This window comes from Theropithecus gelada, chromosome 4 (assembly GCF_003255815.1).
Source record: "Theropithecus gelada isolate Dixy chromosome 4, Tgel_1.0, whole genome shotgun sequence".
Lineage (NCBI taxonomy): Eukaryota > Metazoa > Chordata > Mammalia > Primates > Cercopithecidae > Theropithecus > Theropithecus gelada.
This window is the reverse complement of record NC_037671.1, coordinates 87,000,107-87,021,545: the sequence shown is the minus strand read 5'-3', so window position 1 is coordinate 87,021,545 and position 21,439 is coordinate 87,000,107. Positions and strand designations below refer to the sequence as shown.

At 36.9% G+C, this 21,439-nt stretch overlaps 1 protein-coding gene across 1 annotated transcript; it reads right to left on the bottom strand.

Annotated features, from left to right (window-relative positions):
* Window positions 1–1,931: 1,931 nt before the first annotated feature.
* SPACA1 (sperm acrosome associated 1) lies at window positions 1,932–20,858 on the bottom strand. Its single transcript, XM_025384084.1, has 7 exons — window positions 20,648–20,858; window positions 14,808–14,864; window positions 11,158–11,259; window positions 10,032–10,138; window positions 9,252–9,387; window positions 4,471–4,591; window positions 1,932–2,568 (listed from the first exon to the last, which is right to left on the bottom strand). The coding sequence occupies exons 1-7, from the start codon at window positions 20,853–20,855 to the stop codon at window positions 2,415–2,417; spliced, it is 885 nt and encodes a 294-aa protein (XP_025239869.1). The 5' UTR covers window positions 20,856–20,858; the 3' UTR covers window positions 1,932–2,414.
* Between the last annotated feature and the right edge of the window lie 581 nt (window positions 20,859–21,439).

The window sequence follows — 21,439 nt, the reverse complement described above, 5'->3', positions numbered from 1 at the left end:
GGAAGAAAAGCCCAAGGTAAGACCCACTGGCTTGGAATTCCAGCCAGCTACCATTAGTGGCATTGTACCTCCCTAAGAATGAGCTCCCAGGGGGAGGGGCAGGCCATGTCTTTGCTGTTTGGGTGCCATAGCCACTCTAGCCTTCAGGCTTTGGAGAGTCTGAATTGACCCGTGGTGGAAGGGATCCCCCAGCACAGCACAGCACAGTTGCTCTACCAAAATGTGGCCAACTGCTGCTTTAAGTGGATGCCTGATCCCATTCCTCCTTACTGGGCAGAACCTCCCAACTGAGACCTCCAATCACCTCTGTCCAAGCTCTTCAGCCAACAGAGATCTGAACTGCCCCTGGGATGGCTCTCCCAGAGGGAGGGGCAGGCTGCCATCTTTGCTGTTCCGGTGACTTAGCTGTTCCAGCCTTTGGGCTTTGGAGAGTCGAAGCCAACCCACAGTGGAAGAGGTCCTCCAGCATAGCGTAGCTGCCCTACCAAAATGTGGCCAGGCTGCTGCTTTAAGCGGGTATCTGATTCTGTTCCTCCTCACTGGGCAGGACCTCCCAACCAGGGCCTCCAGCCACCTCTGCCCATGTTCTCCAACCTACAGAGATGTGAATTTACTCAGGGACAGAGCTCCCAGGGGGAGGAGCAGGCTGCCATCTTTGCTGTTAGGGTGACTTAGCTGTTCCAGCCTTTGGGTTTTGGAGTGTCTGAGATGACTAGAGGCAGAAGTGGACCCCCAGTGCAGCACAGCTGCTCTACCAAAACGTGACCAGACTGTTTTTTTCCTGATCGCATTCCTTCTCACAGGGCAGGACTTCCCAACTGGGGTCTCCAGTCATTTCCTACAAATGCCTTTGGGTGGGCAACAAGTCCATGACTCCTTGGGACAAAGCTCCCAGAGAGAGGGGCAGGCTGCCATTTTTGCTGTTTCATAGCCTTCACTGGGGACACCTCCAGTTCTGGAAAATCTGAGGTGACAAGGGACTGGAGCGGGCCCCAAGCATACCACAGCAGCCCCACAGAAAAGTGGCCAGACTGTTATGTGGGTGCCTGTTCCCATAGCTCCTTACTGGACAGGTTCTCCAGGCCTCGGCCTCAAGCCACCGCCCCCCACACCCCTACCCCCACCACCCCCACCACCCCCACCACTCCCACCACCCCCGCCAAAGCTACTGAGCCACTACCAACTGAGAAACTCCCCAGACAGAACCTCTGGGGGCAACAAAAAATAATTCTTTTGGAAAATTTTATGAAAACAATTTTTTTTCACTTAAAGTCCTCAGTGGATTTCCTATAATAGATAACAAAATCATTTTCCAGCCAATTCCTCATTGCTTTTCTCAAATACAAATGCTATGTAACAGAAAACATGAATAATTCTACAACACAGCCTATTTCTTGGCTACCAGAGGGAGGTGTACCATAAATGCCCATTTACAATGTCTTCTGCACAGGTGTGCAAAGAGTTAATGGTATCAGATTAATCCCATAATAATAGAAATAAAGTTGGCATAGAATTCATATAAACATTAAAAAGTATATATTTTGTGCTACCATGATAACCTCTGACAATTCATTTCTGATGAAGTCTACTGAATCAAAGTAATGTCTTGGTACCTTGTTTGATAGTTGGCCATAACAGTATCACATAATTACACAGAACAAAAAGGCAGTGACAATGTTCAAAAATAAGTACCTTGGTTCTGAGATGTTACCTGTATACCAAGAACAATGAAGGTGCTTATCAGTGGTTATTCAAAAGTCCTCAACTCACTGCTTCTCTGAGAAATATAGGATGTGTTAAATTCATGTCATTTCCTCAGGCACCTCCAAGTTCCTCTCCAGTTCTTCCTTATGTATTCCTATGTAGAATCATATTTAAGTCACCTAATATATGGAAAATGGATTGAGCAATGCTTGGCACATAGTAGTCACTAAGTATTTATTGTTATCATTATTACTTCATGTCTTACAAACTTTGTATGTCACATTCCCTGCAGAAATTCTAAAGTGTGATTTGCTTTAGCAAGTTCAACACAGTGCTTTCAGGGGAGAGGAAGTCTAATGTGTAGAGCATTTCTATATTACATTGTTCTTATTTAGGACAAAACAGGCAAATCACCTAAGAAGTTATCAAAGTGATCAAAAATGCACTTAGAAGATTTGTTGGGGGTACCTTTAGATAAATATTCCCAAGCTATTACCTGAAATAAGTGTTGAGAACAAATTAAAAGTAGTATTTGATAACTGTACTGGAAAAAAGCACTGATAAAACAGTCCTATCCTCACATTGCATTTCCTTCACACTGTGGCAATCCATTGCAACATTATTAAAGTATTTCAATGTATATTTTATTTTTATAATAATGAATCTAATATTCTGTAATATCCTTTGATTTGTTATATATCATTCATACATCATTCATTCCATTCACTTAAAGCATCATCTTCACCAGGCATTTCTGTTGGTAATTGGTCAAGAGAAGTTGAATCTTTGTATCTCCCAGAACTCTGCTCTGATTGTACCTCAGGTGTAGAGGCTTTTGGCCCCCAGAAAGCCTTGACTGCTGCCCTGGAAGAAAAAAGCAAAAACCAAAACCACCATATGAAACGAAAACTAAAACTGAATAGATTTCTATATTTTCTATGTATAGAAATATATATATGTGTGTATTACCTGCATGTATATATTATATATGGTACAAATATATACAACCTGTACATATACAAATATATATAACCTGTATATATATATTTGTACCTTTGTACATATTACAGGTACATTACATTACAGGTATACTACAGGTATATTATAAAGGAAAGAAAAAGAATATAAATGTATTTATGACTACTGAACTGTATACTTTAAAATGGTAAAAATGATAAATTTTATATTCAAATTTTATCTCAATAAAGAATAAAATTTTTAAAAATTACAATGATAAAAATTACTATTCAAAAATGTTTAGCACCTACACTAAGGTTACACAACTATACCTACTCAGGAAAAAAAATCGGAAGGCTGATTTTTAAAAACACTTTTATAGGGGTGGGGGGTCTGGGACGTACTAAAAAAAATCATTCCTTTGGAAAATTTTATGAAAACAATTGTTTTCACTTAAAGTCCTCAGTGTACTTCCTACAATACATAACAAAATCATTTTCCAGCCAGTTCATTGTGATGATGCATCCAGCTGATGCATCATAATCTAAAAATGAATAATGAATAAAAAGGCACTTCTTAAAGAAGAGGTAATATATAATATATAAGTATATATAGTATATATCTGTGTACATATAGTATATATACTATATGTAAATATAGTATATATACTGTATACAGGTCATATGTATGTACTATATGTATATATATTATATACATATATATGTACTATATATACATGGATGTAAATATAATATATATTACCTCTTCTCTAATAAGTGTTTTTTATGCATTATTTTTAGTCTGTGATACATATATATTACATATATGTATCTATATATGTATACACATACATAATACACATATATGTATGTATACATATATGGTACATATATGTGTATACATGGTACAAATATATGTGTGTAATATATATGATGATATTTATAATAGTTACATGAGTATTACACCCTGGTAAGCCTGAGGGCTCATATACATACATACTATATATATGTGATGTATACACAATCATCTGTAATATATATACATCACAAACTAAAAATAATAAAAAGGCACATCTTAGATATGAGGTTGTATATGTTATACATACATAGATCTACATATATATTATATAACCCATATATTATATACACATGTATATTATATATTATATATAAATAATATATACTATATACATATTTGGTACACATATATGACCTATATATGATATATTTATATTGCATATAGAATATATGTACATAGATATATTTATATTGTATATACAATATATGTACATACATATAAAACATATATATTACCTCTTCTCTAAGAAATGCCTTTTGTGTTCATTATTCATTTTTAGTTTGTGATGCATCAGCTACAAATCAATAGTACATGAGCCCTCAGATTTACCAGGGTGTACTACTCATGTAGGTATTATAAATATTGTCATACAAATGAATTAGTAGGTTACAATAACCAAGTTTTAGAGTTGAGAGAACCAAAACTGGACAACACAAACATTCATTAAATAAAAGTTTTTAAAGCAATTACCATGTAAAATTGTAAAAATCGCATTTAAAAGCTCTTTCGTAGTTCGAGAAGCAAGTCATGAGGTTGTTTTAAAAAGCATCTACATAAAGAGATGGGGTAGCCTGAACTAGGGCAGTCACAGGAGTAATGAAAGGAGATGGACAGTTTCAAGGCAACATGTAGGAGACAACACGGACAGGGCTTTGCAATTCACTGGATGAGGAGAGGGAAGAAGAGGAGGATGTCAATCAAGGGTGATGATGCATTCCGCCATTCACCTACCAATTTACGATTATGAAGATCAATAAGAAGATTATAAATACACAGATAATGACTCCTACAGTCAGCACAAAAATTAGGGCTGCATCAGTGACCGGTAGGCCTGATCTTCTCATTTGCAATTCTAGAGAAAACACACAAACCTAATGAGTATGACTACTGAGGAAAAGGAAATGAGTATCTAATTTAAAAGTTGATATTTGAAAAACAACTCTAGAAACATAAAGAAATACTTAGTGCAGAGAAAATTATTAATCATCTTGCTCTGCATGTTTGAAATCTCCTTTTCAAACATGCAAAAAGGTTAAAAGAATTTGACAATGAACAGCCTGTATTACCACCATCTAAATACTACCATTAATATTTTAAAATTCATCTATCCATTCCTCTATCAACTCATTAATCCTTCTTATTTTTTATGCATTTCAATATAATTTACAAATGTCAGTATACTTCCCCCAAAATTTTTCAGCAAGCACATCGTTAACTGGATTTTAATATTAGTTTTTTCTTTGAAATAAAATTTTCACACAAAGAATTGCACAAAGATCTTAGATGTACATTTGCTTAGTTTTCACAAAGGCAAACTCGTATAAGTAACTAAATGCTAGTCAAGATACAGAATATTACTATACCCCAGAAAGCTCCCTTGAGCCTCTTCCTAATTAATTCCTTCTTCATCCTTCAGAGGCAACAAGTATCCTGATTTTCTTTTTCACCATAGATTAGCTCTGACTATTCTAGAACTACATATAAATGGAAACACACACTAGGTAATCTCTTGTGTAAAGATTTGTTTACTCAGAATAATGTTTTAGAAATTCACCCATACTGTTATATGCAACTATCTTTTTTTTATTACTAGGTATACTCCACAATTTGTTTACTCGTCCTCCTACTGATGGATACCTAGGCTGTTCCAGTTGTGAGATATTATAAATAAAGCTGCCATGAACATTCTTATACAAGTCATTTTGTGAATATATATCTTAATTTTTGGCTAAATATCTAATAATAGAAATTGCTGGGTTGTAGGGTAGACAGATGTGTGTTTAGCTTTCTAAGAAACCATGAGAACTTTCTCAAACTGATTGTACTGACTGTACATGTTTTATAAATGTTTTCTACCAGATTTTGGCTTGCCTATTCATTATCCTAATGATTTCTGTTAATGAGCTGAAGTTTTTAATTTTGATGCGGTCTGATTTATTCCATGTTTCTTTTTATGGTGATTGTTTTCTGAATTATGTCTAAGAAACCTTTGCTTACTCCTGAATCATGCAAATATTCTCCTATATTTCTTCCCTAAAACTTTATGGGTTTAGCTTTTACACTTAAGACTATGATACCTCTCCAATTTTTATATTTGCTATAAGAAAGGAATTGAAGCTCATCGTTTTCCATACACATATCCACACACCCTGACCCCTCTCTCTTTAGGAAATGGGGTCTTGCTATATTGCCCAGGTTGGCCTTGAACTCCTGGGCTTAAGTGATCCTCCCACCTCAGCCTCCCAAGTAGCTAGTATAGGCACACACCACTGTACCCACCTCATGCACCACTCTTACATCAAGCATTCTCTCCCATATCTCTCTGCTCTTTCAGCAAATAAGGTTATTAAAGAGACAAAACCAGTCTACTGCATGTATTATAGTATTACTACATTGTAAACTGGTAAAAAGCCAATTAACATAGAATATTACTTCCTTTGTGAATTATATGTCTTTATTGTAGCTCTTTTATGTCCCCAAATTCTGGAATCATAAAAGATTCATGGAAGAAAGAACCACAGAGATCATCTGATCCAACCACTGCATTATACAGATGAGTAAACCAAGGTTCAGGGAGGTTTAATTTATACAAGGTATATTTTGACTATTTAAATATTTTGATTTTGATAAGTACCACTCTGTCAGAAGTAGTCTTCTATATGAGCAATCTCAACTGCTTATTTTTCTGGATTTGCTTCCCTATCTGTTAGACATCATGGAGTATAACTTTCCATTTTGCCTAGTAATTCCACAGCCAAAAACTCAAGTTAGGGATCTTGCTAAATAGTTCCAAGTATGCTAGAGAAAGTACATCTATATTTATGTTCCAACATTGTTGGATTTTTAAAAATCTTTTTATTTCAGAATAACTTTAGATTTACACAAGTGGTGGCACTTTGGAAACTTAAATAAAAGACACCTTTTATAACTGAAACCTGACAAGAAGAAATGCAAAATTCATTTATCCATTACTCTGCAATGTTAGCTGAGAGAGGGTGGAGAGAGAGGGGCATGAAGATTTTATTTATTACAACAGTAGTCTTGCAAGGGTCACCGAGACTATTTTTACAGGTAATGAAAAAATAGGCTCAATTTCCTATTGAAATGTTTAATGAAAAATAGGCTAAATTTGATGCTCTCACCTTTTAGATAAACTAAGCTTATGTACATAATAGTTTCCTAGGACCACCATAACAAAGTACCACAAACTGAGTGACTTAAAAACAACAGAAATGTATTGTCTCACAGTTTTGGAGGCTAGAAGTCTGAAAACAATGTGTTGGCAGAGCCATGCTCCCACTGAGGGTTCTTGGGGGAGGATCCTTCCTTGCCTCTTACAGCCTCTCAGCTTCTGGTAGACATTCCTTGGATTCTGGTAGCATAACTCCAATTTTTGTCTCCATTTTCACATGGCTGTCTTCTCCCTGTGTCTCTCTGTGTCTTCACCTGGTATTCCCCACCCCACGCTCCGTCTGTGTTTGTGTGTCTGTGTGCACACAAACATGCCCAAATAGTCCTCTTCTTATGAGGGAACCAGTTATATTGGATTAAAGGCCCACTCCGCTCTAGTATAACCTCATCTTAACTAATTATATCTGCAAAAAATCCTATTTCCAAATATAGTCACACTCTGAGTACTTCAAAGTATCTTTTTTAACAATGCCTAATTATGAAAGACAACTATTGTGGGAGTGAAAAATCTGATATTTAAGTGAATGGATGAGAATTTTTCACTAGGGAAACCATATTTACTCTAAAAATATCTCTATTACATATTTGTTTCATGCTAGTACCATATTGTGTAGACATTTCTAGCCAAAACATTTGTTTGATTTCTAATCAGTCAGAGGGGTCTGTTGCAGTGGTGTACCCAATTGTCATGTCTAAAGAAATTAATAGATACTGGAGTGTTCTAAAAACATTTTGTCATTCAATCAGTGCACGTACAGAGATGGCAGAGTTATCCCACCATTCCTGGACTGATGTAAGAGAGAGAAGTTAACTTTGTCTCAATAAAGGCCTGACATTTTAGGGTCTGTGTTCCAGTCTTTAACATATACATTACCAAATGCATGCTCCCTTCTACGTATGAGAGGAGCTAACCACACTGAATTGTCCTAACAGGGACAAGGTAGTAGGGACAAAGACTGACAATGGCTCCACACACCTTTAACATCATGAACGAGGGCCAGTTGAGATATTTTTTAGTTTAATGATGTTTTTATTCTCTTGCCTTTTTTAGAGCTTTATTGAAAATTATCCTTTTAATGACACCCGTTATCCCAGTAGAGGGATAAGATTATTAGCTTTCACCATGAAGATGTTTCTAAACTCATTAAACAGCGTATCAAAGAAGGTTTAAATAGTAGTTTATTTTTTAAAATCACTCTAAAACACTTTAACCTGTTTTCATTTCAATAAAATGGTTATGTTGTGCGGTATCTTTAAACTACAGCAGAAGCTCTTTACTTTGTGTTCAGAAATAGCTTCAAGAAGTCCAAAAACTCCTTTAAAATTACATGTAACTTTTGGCATATTTGTGTGTGGACATTTTTCTGGAAAAAGGATCCTGAGTCTTGATAGGATTCTCCAAAGAACTTGTGACCAAGTCCCCACATCGCTAACAACAAAGTTGATAACAACAGTAAAAACAGTTAAGAGCAGTTGAACAAAAGGAAATAATTACCTGGATATGTAAGACATCACAGATTAAATTGAATATATGCAAATGGATCTAACTCACAAGGAAAATATGGTTTCTAATATGTAAAATGACATTCAGGACAATATTTGCATTTTGTGATATATTTTTTTGAGAACTGTATTAGTGCTTCATCAAAAAACATTTGCTTCAAATATATAATTTTTAAAGAGACATACTTTGACATTGTATTTCTTAATATTATTTATTTTACTGAATGAAAATTTTCATAAGCATCCATGAGAATTCCATTTATCCATTTTCACTTTTCTAATGAAAGTAAAAGCAAGAATATAATTCAAGTTAGAGGACTGTTCTCTGAAGATACTTAAGAAATACACCAGGTGGCGGGCGCCTGTAGTCCCAGCTACTCGGGAGGCTGAGGCAGGAGAATGGCGTGAACCCGGGAGGCGGAGCTTGCAGTGACTCGAGATCGCGCCAGGCCGCTGCACTCCAGCCTGGGCGACTGAGCAAGACTCCGTCTCAAAAAAAAAAAAAAAAAAAAAGGAAATACACCAGTTTCCCAAAGTGAGGCAACTGTGACTACTTTGTGAAAAAGAAATTAATTAGTATCTTGTAGAAAAGTCTAAATGATGTAAACCAGTGGTTCTCAAAGTGTGGTCTCTGGGACCAGCAGCAACAGGGAAACTTGTTAGAAATGGAAATTCTTGTTCCAGTCCCATCCCAGATCTACTGAATCAGAAACTCTGGGGGTAGGGCTAGAGACTGGTGTTTTAACAAGCCTCCAAGTGATTTTAATGCTCTTTAAAGTTTGGCATATAAGCAAACCAAGACATTGCTGGACACTTACCAGTGCTCGTATAGATTGTGAATTTAATAGTTGCTACTATTTCATTATTATCCAATGTGTCACACTGGAAAGCCAAGGGGTAATTTTCCCTGCGTACTTCTAGGATTGCTGAATCATTTACAAGTACAATGGATTGCTATTTAAAAAGAAAAAAATAACAAAGTATCAACATTCTTCATGTACACTTACCAGGAAACAATTTATTTCCCTTAAGGAAAGGAGGGTTACTGTCTCCCTTAGCCCAGTTAAGTAATTAATGCTCTACATGGATTTTCAGTCACACAATCCAGACTTCAAATCCCAACCCTACCACTTCATGCCTGTGTGACTGTGGACAAGTTACTCACTGCACCTCAGTTACTCATTTGTAAAAATTGATATAATGATAGTGATTACCTCACAGAATTGTTACATGGATTAAAAAAGGCTCTAGCACTCAGTGTCATGTCTGGCACTTAATAAACCTTTAATTAATGTTAGCCACTGTTATTATTACACAACTCCTATATAAGCCAATGAAAACCTTGCTTCCAAAATGGAATACTTTGTATAAAATGGACGTTTTAAAGTTCTGATTATAGCTGGCCCTTGGACGTATGTAAAGTTTAGTCCTACCGAATAATGAAAATTTTAAAATTCCAAAATAATAAAGTTGTATAATTCTTAACTTCATTTTGGCAAACTGCTTTTAAAAAGAAAGTTTTCTGAAAACCATCAGAACTGAGAAACAAATTTTATCACTCACTAGAAAGCACCAGGTTATATCCATTCATTACTCACTTGGTCTGGCCTTAGAAGTTTCCATATATATTTGAAACGATTTATAGGAGATGTGTGAATACACGCCAGTCTAACACTTTCAAGACTTTCTGAAATTGGTTTACCCCCTGAAAAAAAAATTAAACACATAAATACGATTGGGCATTATTAATTGCTTTATACATGACACTACCTTTTTTTTTTTTTTTTTTTCCCCTAAGACAGGATCTGGTTCTGTCGCCCGGGCTGGAGTGCAGTGGCATGATCTTGGCTCACTGCAACCTCTGCCTCCTGGGCCCAAGCCATCTTCCCACCTCAGCCTCTCAAGTGGCTGGGAATACATGCACATGCCACTATGCCTGGCTAATTTAAAACAAAAAAATCTGTAGAGATGGGGTTTCATCATGTTGCCCAACCTGGTCTCAAACTCCTGAGCTCAAGTGATCCTCCTGCCTCAGCCTCCCAAAGTGCTAAGATTACAGGTGTCACAATACTACTTTAAAAAGCCACCTCCAGTTTTAAAAATCAACTATATGCTGGAAGTTATCAAACTTATAATTGGGAGTTTGAGTGTAGAGGAACAGAAGACTGATAGGTGCAAAGATAGTCACCAAAAGAAGCAAGTGAGGAGACACCATGGCTCTCTGCTCCTTATGCAGAGTAAGTTGTAATTGGCCTAGTCATCTGTTAGACTAAACTATGAGATCTATTAGTGGCTTCCAATGTACTTGTTAGGGACTCCCATCAGAGATACTGAAATTTCATAACAGCATAATGTGATATATGGAACAGCTGTCAACGTTCCCAATTTAAAGTTTACAAATCTACTGACAAAATGCCATGATCAAAGCATCAAAAGCATTTCACCACAGGATAGCCTCAACTATAGATCCTATATACAGTAAGCCTCCAGTGTATTATAGAGAATATATGTTAACTTTTATATGTCTCTGAAAAAAGGTGAAGCAAAATCAGAAAGTTGCTCAGAACTATAACTGTTTAAAGAAGTGGAATTTAAAATGTTATGATTTCCTTTCAGTATGTCAACTGGTTGCCTCCTTCTACTCAGCGGCAACCTGAGGTGAAAAATATTTCCCCAGAGTAAACTCTTGCCCACAGTCTCCCTCCAATACATAATTCAACTCACAGCCACAATCTGTTGGTCCACGGCACTCTTCTACCCGTACGACACACTTGGATTCACCAGTAGGGCATCCATTTGTTAATATAACTTCTCTAACACCAATACCTTTGGTTTAAGATAAAAAAGGGCAAATGTTAAGAAAAAAACTGATTCCACAGTGTCTTCACTTTCCCACCTAGGTCTTTTCTTGAGACTTTTCTTCTAATTTCAGAAATTAAGCTCCTAAATTCAGAATGATAACACTTAAAATTTTTCTGGCTCTGCATTTTGAATTATTTCCTAAAACAGCATTTTCTGGAGTGAATTATGTGAAACACTAGTTCCTCTGGGTACCATAAGAAAAAGGATTCCATAATCATGCACATTTGAAAATAGTACATTAAATGAAATTAAAGGGATCGCTTTACTACAGAATTTTGAGGGAACTTTTAATATGCTAGTAAATTAACATGCTATTGTGTACATCTGCATGGATCTAAGATGTAAAATTTTTACATTTTTACGTTTTAACATCTGTAAAATCAGAATACATTTACAATTGATAACATGTCATAAATTAATTGGCAGTATTTTTCCTTTTTAGAGTACATAAAATGTACTTCTTACAGTCCATAAAGTCATGGATTTGATGGAATACAGTGGTATACAATATTTCCCAAATTTATTTGACCCAGGAACTTTCTGGGGAAGCATGGGGGAAGCTCTGGAGGAAAATAAAAAATCACATTTTAGCATAAACGATGCCTTTAAATATTTAGATTCATAAAATGTCTGTATTAAATATAGAGAGGACAACCTATCACTGACCAAATCTCCATTTCCAACAGGATGCTCTCTTTAGAACGTCACACTTTTTGTAACAAGAAATTAACTTTCCTAACTGATCTCAGAATTCCAGAGTTTGCCTCACATCACCACAATTGAGAGAAATAACAAAATGCAGGATTAGCTACATGTTGAAAAATGTGCCATGTTAAGACAGGTTAAGAAAGAGTCCATTTTTATTTCCTTAACTACTAGATTTCCTCTTCCAGCCCCTCTAAGATGTTATCTTACTGGAGATGTTACTAAAATGCAAATTTTGAGTTAGCTGTTCTTGAATGGGTTTGAGATTCTGCATTTCTAACAAGCTCCCAGGTGATACTGCTGCAGTCTGTGGACCTCATTTTGAATAGTAAGGGAGAAGGCTACATATGAAATAAGAAAATGGAAGGATGGAAGGAAGAAGGTCTTTGGTTAAGAGAAATGATGGCTAAGAATGGCTGAAGTAAGGCTCCACTTGAGTTTATGAAAGACTTTTTTTTTTTTTTTTTTGAGATGCAGTCTTGCTCTGTCGCAGAGGCTAGAGTGCAGTGGCATGATCTCAGCTCACCGCAACCTCTGCCTCCCGGGTTCAAGCAATTCTCCTGCCTCAGCCTCCTGAATAGCTGGGATTACAGGGGCATGCCACCATGCCCAGCTAATTTTTGTATTTTTAGTAGAGACAGGGTTTCACCATGTTGGTCAAACAGGTCTCGAACTCCTGACCTGGTGATCTGCCAGCCTCAGCCTCCCAAAGTGCTGGGATTACAGGCGTGAGCCACCATGGCCAGCCCGAAAGAGTCTTTAGAAGCACAGCCTTAATTCCGAAGTGCATAAATATTTTTAAAGCAGGTTTTTTGTTGTTGTTGTTGTTTGTTTTGTTTTGTTTTTGAGATGGAGTCTCGCTTTGTCACCAGGTTGGAGTGCCGTGGTGCGATCTCAATTCACTGCAACCTCCGCCTCCCAGCTTCAAGCACTTTTCCCACCTCAGCCTCCCAAGTAGCTGGGACTACAGGTACACGCCACCGTGCCCAGCTAATTTTTCTGTATTTTTAGTAGAGATGGGGTTTCACCATCTTGGCCAGGATGGCCTCGATTTCTGGACCTCATGATCTACCTGCCTCGGCCTTCCAAAGTGCTGGGATTATAGGAGTGAGTCACCATGCCCGGCATAAAGCAGGTATTTTATGTATTTATTTATTTAGCTAAATACAGTTCACTGAGATGCATGTAGGTGTGGGATTTTCTGCAATACCAAGTAACACCTAAAAATCTGCCTGGATATAAAAGAAAACTTTTTGACTGCTAAAATATTGTTTCAGAAGTTAAACAGAATTTTCATCAAGGCATTTTTCTCTTCTAGTTCTAAATTGAAAGGCTTTTAACATTTTAGGCATGAAATATTGCTTTTTCTAGTTTATTTTTTCCTGATAACTTATTACCACCTGCCACATTGTATGTTTTACATATTATGTAAACTATACATTGCTTGAGGGTAGAGAGTTTTGTCTGCTCTGTCTGCTCATATCCCTAGCACCTATAACGATGCCTAGCACATAGCAGGCAAATAATTTTTAAAAAATAATCATTTGAGTGAATACAATTTCTAAACTTGTCTTTAAATAATAGAAAACAATGGCAATTACTTGAACTGTCATAAAAATAATTCTCTACCTGTGAAAATTTCTGAAGTTAGCAGCTAAACAAAGATGTAAACCACAAATAAGTAATTGCAGGCTTACTACATGGATTTCTCTCATTTTATGACTGACTTACTAAGAAATTAAGGTTAAAAAAAAAAAAACAGCTAAAACAATTTTAAGAGATAGAGAGAATAGTGGTTGCCAGGAGCTGGGAGGAGGGGAAAACGAGAAGTTAGTGTTTAATGGGCATTTCAGATTGACATAATAAAAAAGTTCTCGAGATGGGCGGTTGTGACAGTTGCACAAGAATGTGAATATGCTTAAGTCCACGGACTTGTACATTTAAAAATGGCTAAAATGGTAACTTTTATGTTAGGTATATTGTACCACAATGTTAAAAAGCTTCTCCAAATGAAAACAATTCAGGTGTAATTTTTGACACCCCTACTCCTGCGAAATTCATTCTGATCTAGATCTGCATGGATTTTGTCTTCTTATCCTCTGATAATTGTCCCCTTTTCCCTCTCATCACTGTTTTCTTTCCAAGGCAGATTCTATTTAGAAGAAACTTAATTTCATTGTGAATTATCTATGGTCTTCTTAGCACCCTGGTCTACAGTATTGTTTCTCAAAGGATAGTCCTCTAAATAGCGGCATCAACTTCATTGTAAACTTGTTAGAGAAATTTTATGTCCAATTTCTATCCATGGAATGATCAGACTACGTCATATTCTTTGAATATTATCCTCCCCACAAAGCCAATACACCTTTTCTCCAAAACATGACAAGCAAATTGGAGAAATGTAGAATTTAGAACGGACTATTACAAATAAGCAAATTCTTGATAAATTTGCCAACACAATATGCGGGAAGACATCTGTGAGATGCATTGGAAACTCTTTCATCTTCTGAACATCTGTGAGATAGAGAAAATTTTACTTTGGTGAAGGCAGTTTATGTGCCCAAAAAAAAAAAAAAATTAGGGAGCTGGCTTAAAATAAGATTTAGAGATTACAAACTGAAAATATCTTACAGTTTAAAGCAGTCACCCTGAGTTTTGTGTATACATTATAGTAATTAGAAATAAAAATCCATGAGAGATGCATGAAAGTACACAAGCTACAAATAAAAAGTTGCACACTATCTGCTTTTACCTTTCCTCCCCCGCAAATTACAACATGGTTTATTCATCTGCTCCAAGCTACTTACCACATGTAACGGTGCACATTCCGAATTCTACTTCTTTGACTACATTCGCATTTGAAACTAAACATAAAGGGTAAAGATACATTATTTAATTATATGAAAACTTTTCTAAGTGAAACACCTCTTACTTGGAGATGAAAGACATGCGTATCATATAGGCAGCAGACATTTTTTAAGTTTTCCATTTAAATCAGAAAACAATGCCATTCTGAGTACTGTTATTGTCTAATTCAAAAGAGTCTCAAACCTCTAAAGAAGTCCGTTAAATTAGGAAATAACCTAATAGAAAGGTTTATATTTAAACTTTGTATATACCTTAAAAATGTTTTTCATCAGTTGATATATAGTAAGTTAAAATTTGATAGAGGGTCTCAGAAAAACACGCAAAGGCCTGTCAGTTGTAAAAACCAATTTTTTCCATTCTCTATTTTCCAAAATTGAGTGTATAATTTCTATTCAAAGAGAAGTCATTAACCAGTGTTTATTAAAATGATAAAAGTTTTATAGATTAGTTCTACTCATTTCCCAGGTTAAGATGGTAAATTTAAATATTTCTAAGAATTTATTTCAACACTTTACCAGGTTAGTATAGGAGTGTATTACTATTTAAAAAATTAAATGTTGTTGGTTCTAAATCATGTTTCTCTTTTTCTCATCATTCTGAAGTTTGACATAAAATTCCACTAGCTATACTATACAAGCCATTCTTCAGCTCAAATTAGGACTAAAATCTCAATAGAAAAAATATCAAATGAGATGTTAGAAGATGACTTTTAAAAGGCATTGTACCCTAGGACAACAAATCACATGGAAAACACATCGAACTGGAGTCCAAAGAGCTGCTTCTATCACTAATTAGCTGTTTGCGTTTGAGCAAATTAATTAAATCCTGTCAGGCTTAGTTAACCCTTCTGCAAAATTTGGAAAGGAAAATCCATCTCATTTGATTGTTGTAAGAATTAAATAAGGATAATGTGTGTGAAAGCATTCTATAAATTGTTTAGTACTACAAACATACTTAAGATATAATTACCCAATTTAAACCCATTATGTACTTACTAATTTAATATAATGCTGGGGTTTTTTTCCTATTTTGATAACTGTAAAATCTCAATAGCTTCATAAACACTACTATTCTGTACTTACGAGCACCAAATATAGTTTTTTGCTTTTGTTTTTCTGAGAGAATCTTACTCTGTTGCCCAGGCTGGAGTGCAGTGGCATGATCTTGGCTCACTGCAACCTCCACCTCCTAGGCACAAGTGATTCTTATGCTTCAGCCTCCTGAGTAGCTGGGACTACAGGCACATGCCACCACACCGAGCTAATTTTTGTATTTTTAGTAGAGACAGAGTTTCACCATGTTGGCCAGGCTGGTCTCAAACTCCTGACCTCAAGTGATCCACCAGCCTCAGCCTCCCAAAGTGCTGGGATTACAGGCATGAGCCACCGTGCCCGGCCCCAATATAGTATCTTGAATACTCAGTAAGCACCCAGTGTACATAAGTAAATCAATATTGACTTTGTTAAGTCATTTCTTTAACAAAAATAAATGATTTAGACTATCATGATGATCATTTTGAATTGTGGAATGCTTAGATACCTTCTACTGGCACATTATGTGATACAAATTAAAAGCCAAATCCTGAACATAGAAAACACGGCTAAGAGAATGAGTGCTGCACTCTTTGTAAATATAAGCCTTTTTCAAAAACCATTAGTCAATTACTATGTATTCTACTTTGGGAAAGCTGTTTAATTTCTTCCAACTTGTTTCCTTAAAGAAAAACAAATGAGACTAAATAAGAAGGTCTCTAAAGTCCCTTTCAGCTTTAATATTCTATGATGTATTGAGTGTCCATTAGGTTACTCAGTAACCTTTTTAAAAAATGGGAATCCTACAATGGTGGGTCAGTGGAATTGTATGTAATTGGACTTCAGTGTAGCATTTGTCAAAATTTCTTGTTATAAACCTATGAGTGGTAAGAAAATAAACGGTCTGAATGTCAGTAGTTTTATGTGAAACTGTTTAAACTCTAAGACCACAGTGGTTAATTAACCAGTTGGTATCAACATGGTAGGAGTGATGTGTCACAGGGCTCTGTCCTGTTCAACATTTTTATTAATGACCTGGAAAAAGATGCTGTTATCATGCTGACTAAATCCATAATTCTCCAAAGCTAGAAAGGATAGCAAATATATTTGATGATATATCCGTATCTAAAAAATGACAGGGTGAAATAATGGGCAAATCTAACAAAATGAAACCTTGTAGGAATAAAAAGTCCTTCACATACAGCTGAACAGTCAGCTGTCCAAAACTATTTTATGGGTTGTCTTAATTTGATAGGACAGTTAAAAACGAATGGAGAGTTCAATAGTGAATTCAATAGGAGTTAAAGATGTGCAGAAGCTTCCCTAAAAATCTACTGGGTCTTAGGCTACACTAACAAAAGCCTGGCATTCACAGTGATGAGGATAATGATCTTGCTCTTTTAGTTGTGGCCAGATTCTGAAATGTTCTCTTCAGTTCAGGACAGCACACGGTAACTTTTGGTATCTATCATCAGGGTGCAATTTTAGTTTTTCAGTTTCTGACAGTTGATTTATAAGGTTGATATTTCATGACTTCTATTCTTCCTTAGAAGTATTCCAAAGACAAAAAGAACATATGTGTATAGGATAAAACTCATTGTATAGACTACAACTTTCTATTTTGCAATTATTATGTAGGTCTATTGGATCCTGTTTATAAATCTAAAGGTATACCTGCATAAAAGATATATTTAAAAGGTATATTAAAGGGTATACAAGGTAAAACAAAAGTATAAGGATATAAATCTCATGTCTTTTTTCTTTTTTTTTTTTTTTTTTGAGACGGAGTCTGGCTCTGTTGCCCAGGCTGGAATGCAGTGGCATGATCTCAGCTCACTGCAAGCTCCACCTCCTGGGTTCACGCCGTTCTCCTGCCTCAGTCTCCTGAGTGGCTGGAACTACAGGCACCCACCACTACGCCTGGCTAATTTTTTGTATTTTTGGTAGAGATGGGGTTTCACTGTGTTAGCCAGGATGGTCTCCATCTCCTGACCTTGTGATCCGCCCGCCTCGGCCTCCCAAAGTGCTGGGATTACAGGTGTGAGCTACCGTGCCTGGCCATAAATCTAGTATCTTAATGACTTTTCTTTATCTTGAAACATTGTGATATTTCATCACCCATAATGATTGTATTACTCTTTATTTTCAACTACATTTTTAAATGACTAAAATTTAAAAATGAAAGAATGATTGGAATTGCCTAGAAAAATAATGTAATTGTGAAATCATTACACTAACACAGGCTATTTTACAACATCCTGTGTTTTCATATTGTTTTACCCAAGATATTACATCATCTTTCAAGAAGATATAAAAGAAGTCTAGAGGTATCCTCCTTGTAGTCTATTTCTGGCTTTTATTGAACATAGTTGAGATTTCACAATTTTTCATCTTTTGCCCATAATGGCAAAGAGAAGAAAACTGACAGAGAAAAACATTTCACAATTATTGAATGAATCAGAAGATGAAAAGAGACAGATAACAGCATTTTAGATGCTAATGATGATGATGAAATTGATTGTATAAGCAAAATCTCAATGAGAGATGATGACATCTTGGATGGATATACTAGATGAATTTTTTTCTAACTTAAGAATTGATGAGTAAATAGTATCTTTCTGGGGATGAAAAGAATATATGGTATTATCATGTAGTTAGCCTTTCAACAGGAAAGATTTGATCTGGAAATATACTGTGACAATAACTTGTACCATACTGTTTTGCTAAAAGGATGTGGACAGTATTCACTCCTTTTTTAAAACATTTATGCACCAACATTTATTTGTCAAGGTTTGTAAATGAACATATTGTGATGAAAGATATGTATATAAAGGTGACTGAAAGAAAAGATTATGTAGAAATGAGTAAAATTCATTGGACCAATCATTCTAATTGGTGTTTATAAATCTAAAGATGAAAATATTTTCCAATTATGAAGAAAAGATGGCTTTCTCTTCAACAAAAGTGTTGGTTTTTTGACAAGTGCAAAAAGAACCAAGATTAATGACAAGCTCAAATTTATTAAAGATGCACTCAAAATCTGTAATCAATATTAACACAATGAATGCATTCTAGGTTCATGCTTAACAACTGAGCACTTAGTTGCATTCAAAGTACTTTGCCCAGTTAGGGTACATACACCTTCAAAACTAGGATATATGGAATAAAAATTTGAATTTTTCCATGTTTAAATTCTTCTTGAAATTTCTAACAAAGTTGTTTTCACTATCCCTTTATCCATATTTGTAAATTATTTTTAAATGACTAAAAAAAATTAAAGGTCCACTGGACTGTAAATGGGGATAACTGTTTCTACTGATCCACTGAGGGTTAAGGGTACAATGCAAATTTCAATAACAGTTCTGGAAATTTTCAGACCTCTAACACCTCAGATTGTTTAAAGTTTTGGATTCTCGCTCTCCCCAAGAAAAAGCACTTATGCATGAAACTGTATGTGTTAAAATCCCAGAAAGTACATGGATTCCTTAAAGTCCACAGATGAGGAAACTGAGACTCCGAGAGAGTAACTAACCTACATTTTAATTTGAATGTAAGACATTATAACTTTATTGTCTGAGTTTAGCCTAAATAATGTTTAGCATTTTATAGCTAGAAGTATCTCTTGGCCAGTTTAATACTAAAATTGTTAATTCAATTACTTTAAAGAAGAGAATGAAGCAATAGCTACTATGCTTTAGAACATGTTCTCTTCTTTCCTAGTCTTTCTTTTTCACATTTCTGAAGTCAAGGATCTTTTTAAGCTCTCTGTAGTGTAATGTTACAAGGCCGTGCAAACCTCGATCCCACTGTTAACCTCAGACAATCCATTTCTTTTTGTTGGTGCTGAGGGTCACTATCAGGAAATAAAAGAAAGGCTGGTAGACACAGCAGTCACTCGATATGTATAGACTGAAGACACGTGAGAATGCAAACGATATTAAAAGAATCGCAGCTGGGTCATTTAGAAGGGAAAGGGATAATCCTTGAGAAGATAGCAAACCTGCTGCTGACCTTCCACCTGCTAGAATGTGAGTTACTAATCAGTACAACAGCCTGTAAAGTTTTATTGCTTAATGAGCCAGCAGAAAAAAGCAAATGTATGAACCAAGCAGGGGCTCATTGTTCCTTGGTTAACATGCAGCATCTAACAAAGCCACTAGCTGGATCCCTTGACAGGTGTTTTCTACTGCTCCATTCCTTTGTCCGAGGCTGCACATACCAATGAAACACCACAATGTAGAGGTGCTCAAGGCTAGGAGCTGCAGGAAGCTGCCATGGGGCTTCTGGGCAGTTTTGTCGGCATACTGGTCTATCTAGATGTGTCGTCGTAAAGGGGGATTCTGAATTCCACTGCAACCTCAAGTGCAAATGTGGAAATCAAGCAACTTGGAACTTGAAAAAAAAGAATCTACTATGAGAAGGGAAAATGAATGCAAGAAGAGTCAAAATGATTCCTCTTGGTGGAAGGCTACCTCCAACCCTTAAAAAAAAATCTTTTTCCTTGTCCAAAGCAATATTTATAAGTTTTCTATAGTAATTTCTATATACGTGCTTATCTGTGTATCTTGCTGTGGCCTGGGAGAATGAGCACATTCTTCTTTAAGGCCACAAGATGCAAGAAAGGGACAAACTCGGGGCTGAGGTATGCGAGAGAGCTCTCTAGACGTTAACACGGATAATTCTCATGGTTCGCCTTTGCTCCATCAACAGGGGCCACCGCATGCCCCCAAGGGAGTTCCCACCCTCACCATCCTCGGTTTCAGTCGGGGCGTAGTTCTCCGCGGTCTCGCTGTCGTTGTTTTCGGTCTCCTCCTCGCCCTCGCCTTCGTGGGCCAGGCCGGCATCCTGCACGGCGGCGGTGACGTTGGTCCCGCTCGCAGACGGGAGGACCGCCAGGAGCAGCCAGCCGACCGTCAGCAGCAGCCCGGCGGAGCAGCCCGTGCCCCTGGGGCTCATGGTTGAGGACAGGTGCGTTGAAGAGAGGTGCGACGCCCCGCCCGCAGCCGCCCGGCTCTGAATCTCCTGTGACGAACCGTGACGCCTCAATGGTTGCCTGGGCGCTGCTCCGGGGCTGAGCGCCTGGAACACGCGCGGAGCTGGGCTGCGTGGCGCGCAAGCCAGGACGCGACGAGGAGCCACGTGCGACAAGTCCCTAGAAGAGGACGCCTCCCTTACCCGCAACCGGAAGTTCCCTGCCCAGGCCGCCTCCCTGAGCCTTCCGGGTGCGGTAGGCGTTGCTGTCAGTTGCTCCTTCCGCCGCAGTTGATGGAGCGACCCTTCACCTCTTGGCTCACCCTGCCTGCTTTCTTCTAAGACATTTCATTTTCGTACATAATGTTTACCCTTTCCCAAACTAGACTTCTTAGCCCTCACATACTCTTCGTGTGATTTGGTTTCAAAATTTCTTATCCAGAATGTCCAATTTGGGATGTATTGAGAAGGACTCGATTTCTTCTTTGGGATCAGAATAATAGACTTTGAGTAAGAAGAAATTTAGAAATCATCTGATACTCCAAGCCCCTCATTTTTAAGTGAAGAGA

Coding starts and splice junctions, on each gene's coding strand:
- SPACA1 (XM_025384084.1), bottom strand. CDS start 20,855: ATGAGCCCCAGGGGCACGGGCTGCTCCGCCGGGCTGCTGCTGACGGTC. Junction 11,260..14,807: donor AATGTGCACCGTTACATGTG/GTAAGTAGCTTG, acceptor CTTAAACCAAAG/GTATTGGTGTTAGAGAAGTT. Junction 2,569..4,470: donor ATCTTCATAATCGTAAATTG/GTAGGTGAATGG, acceptor TTTTTCTTCCAG/GGCAGCAGTCAAGGCTTTCT.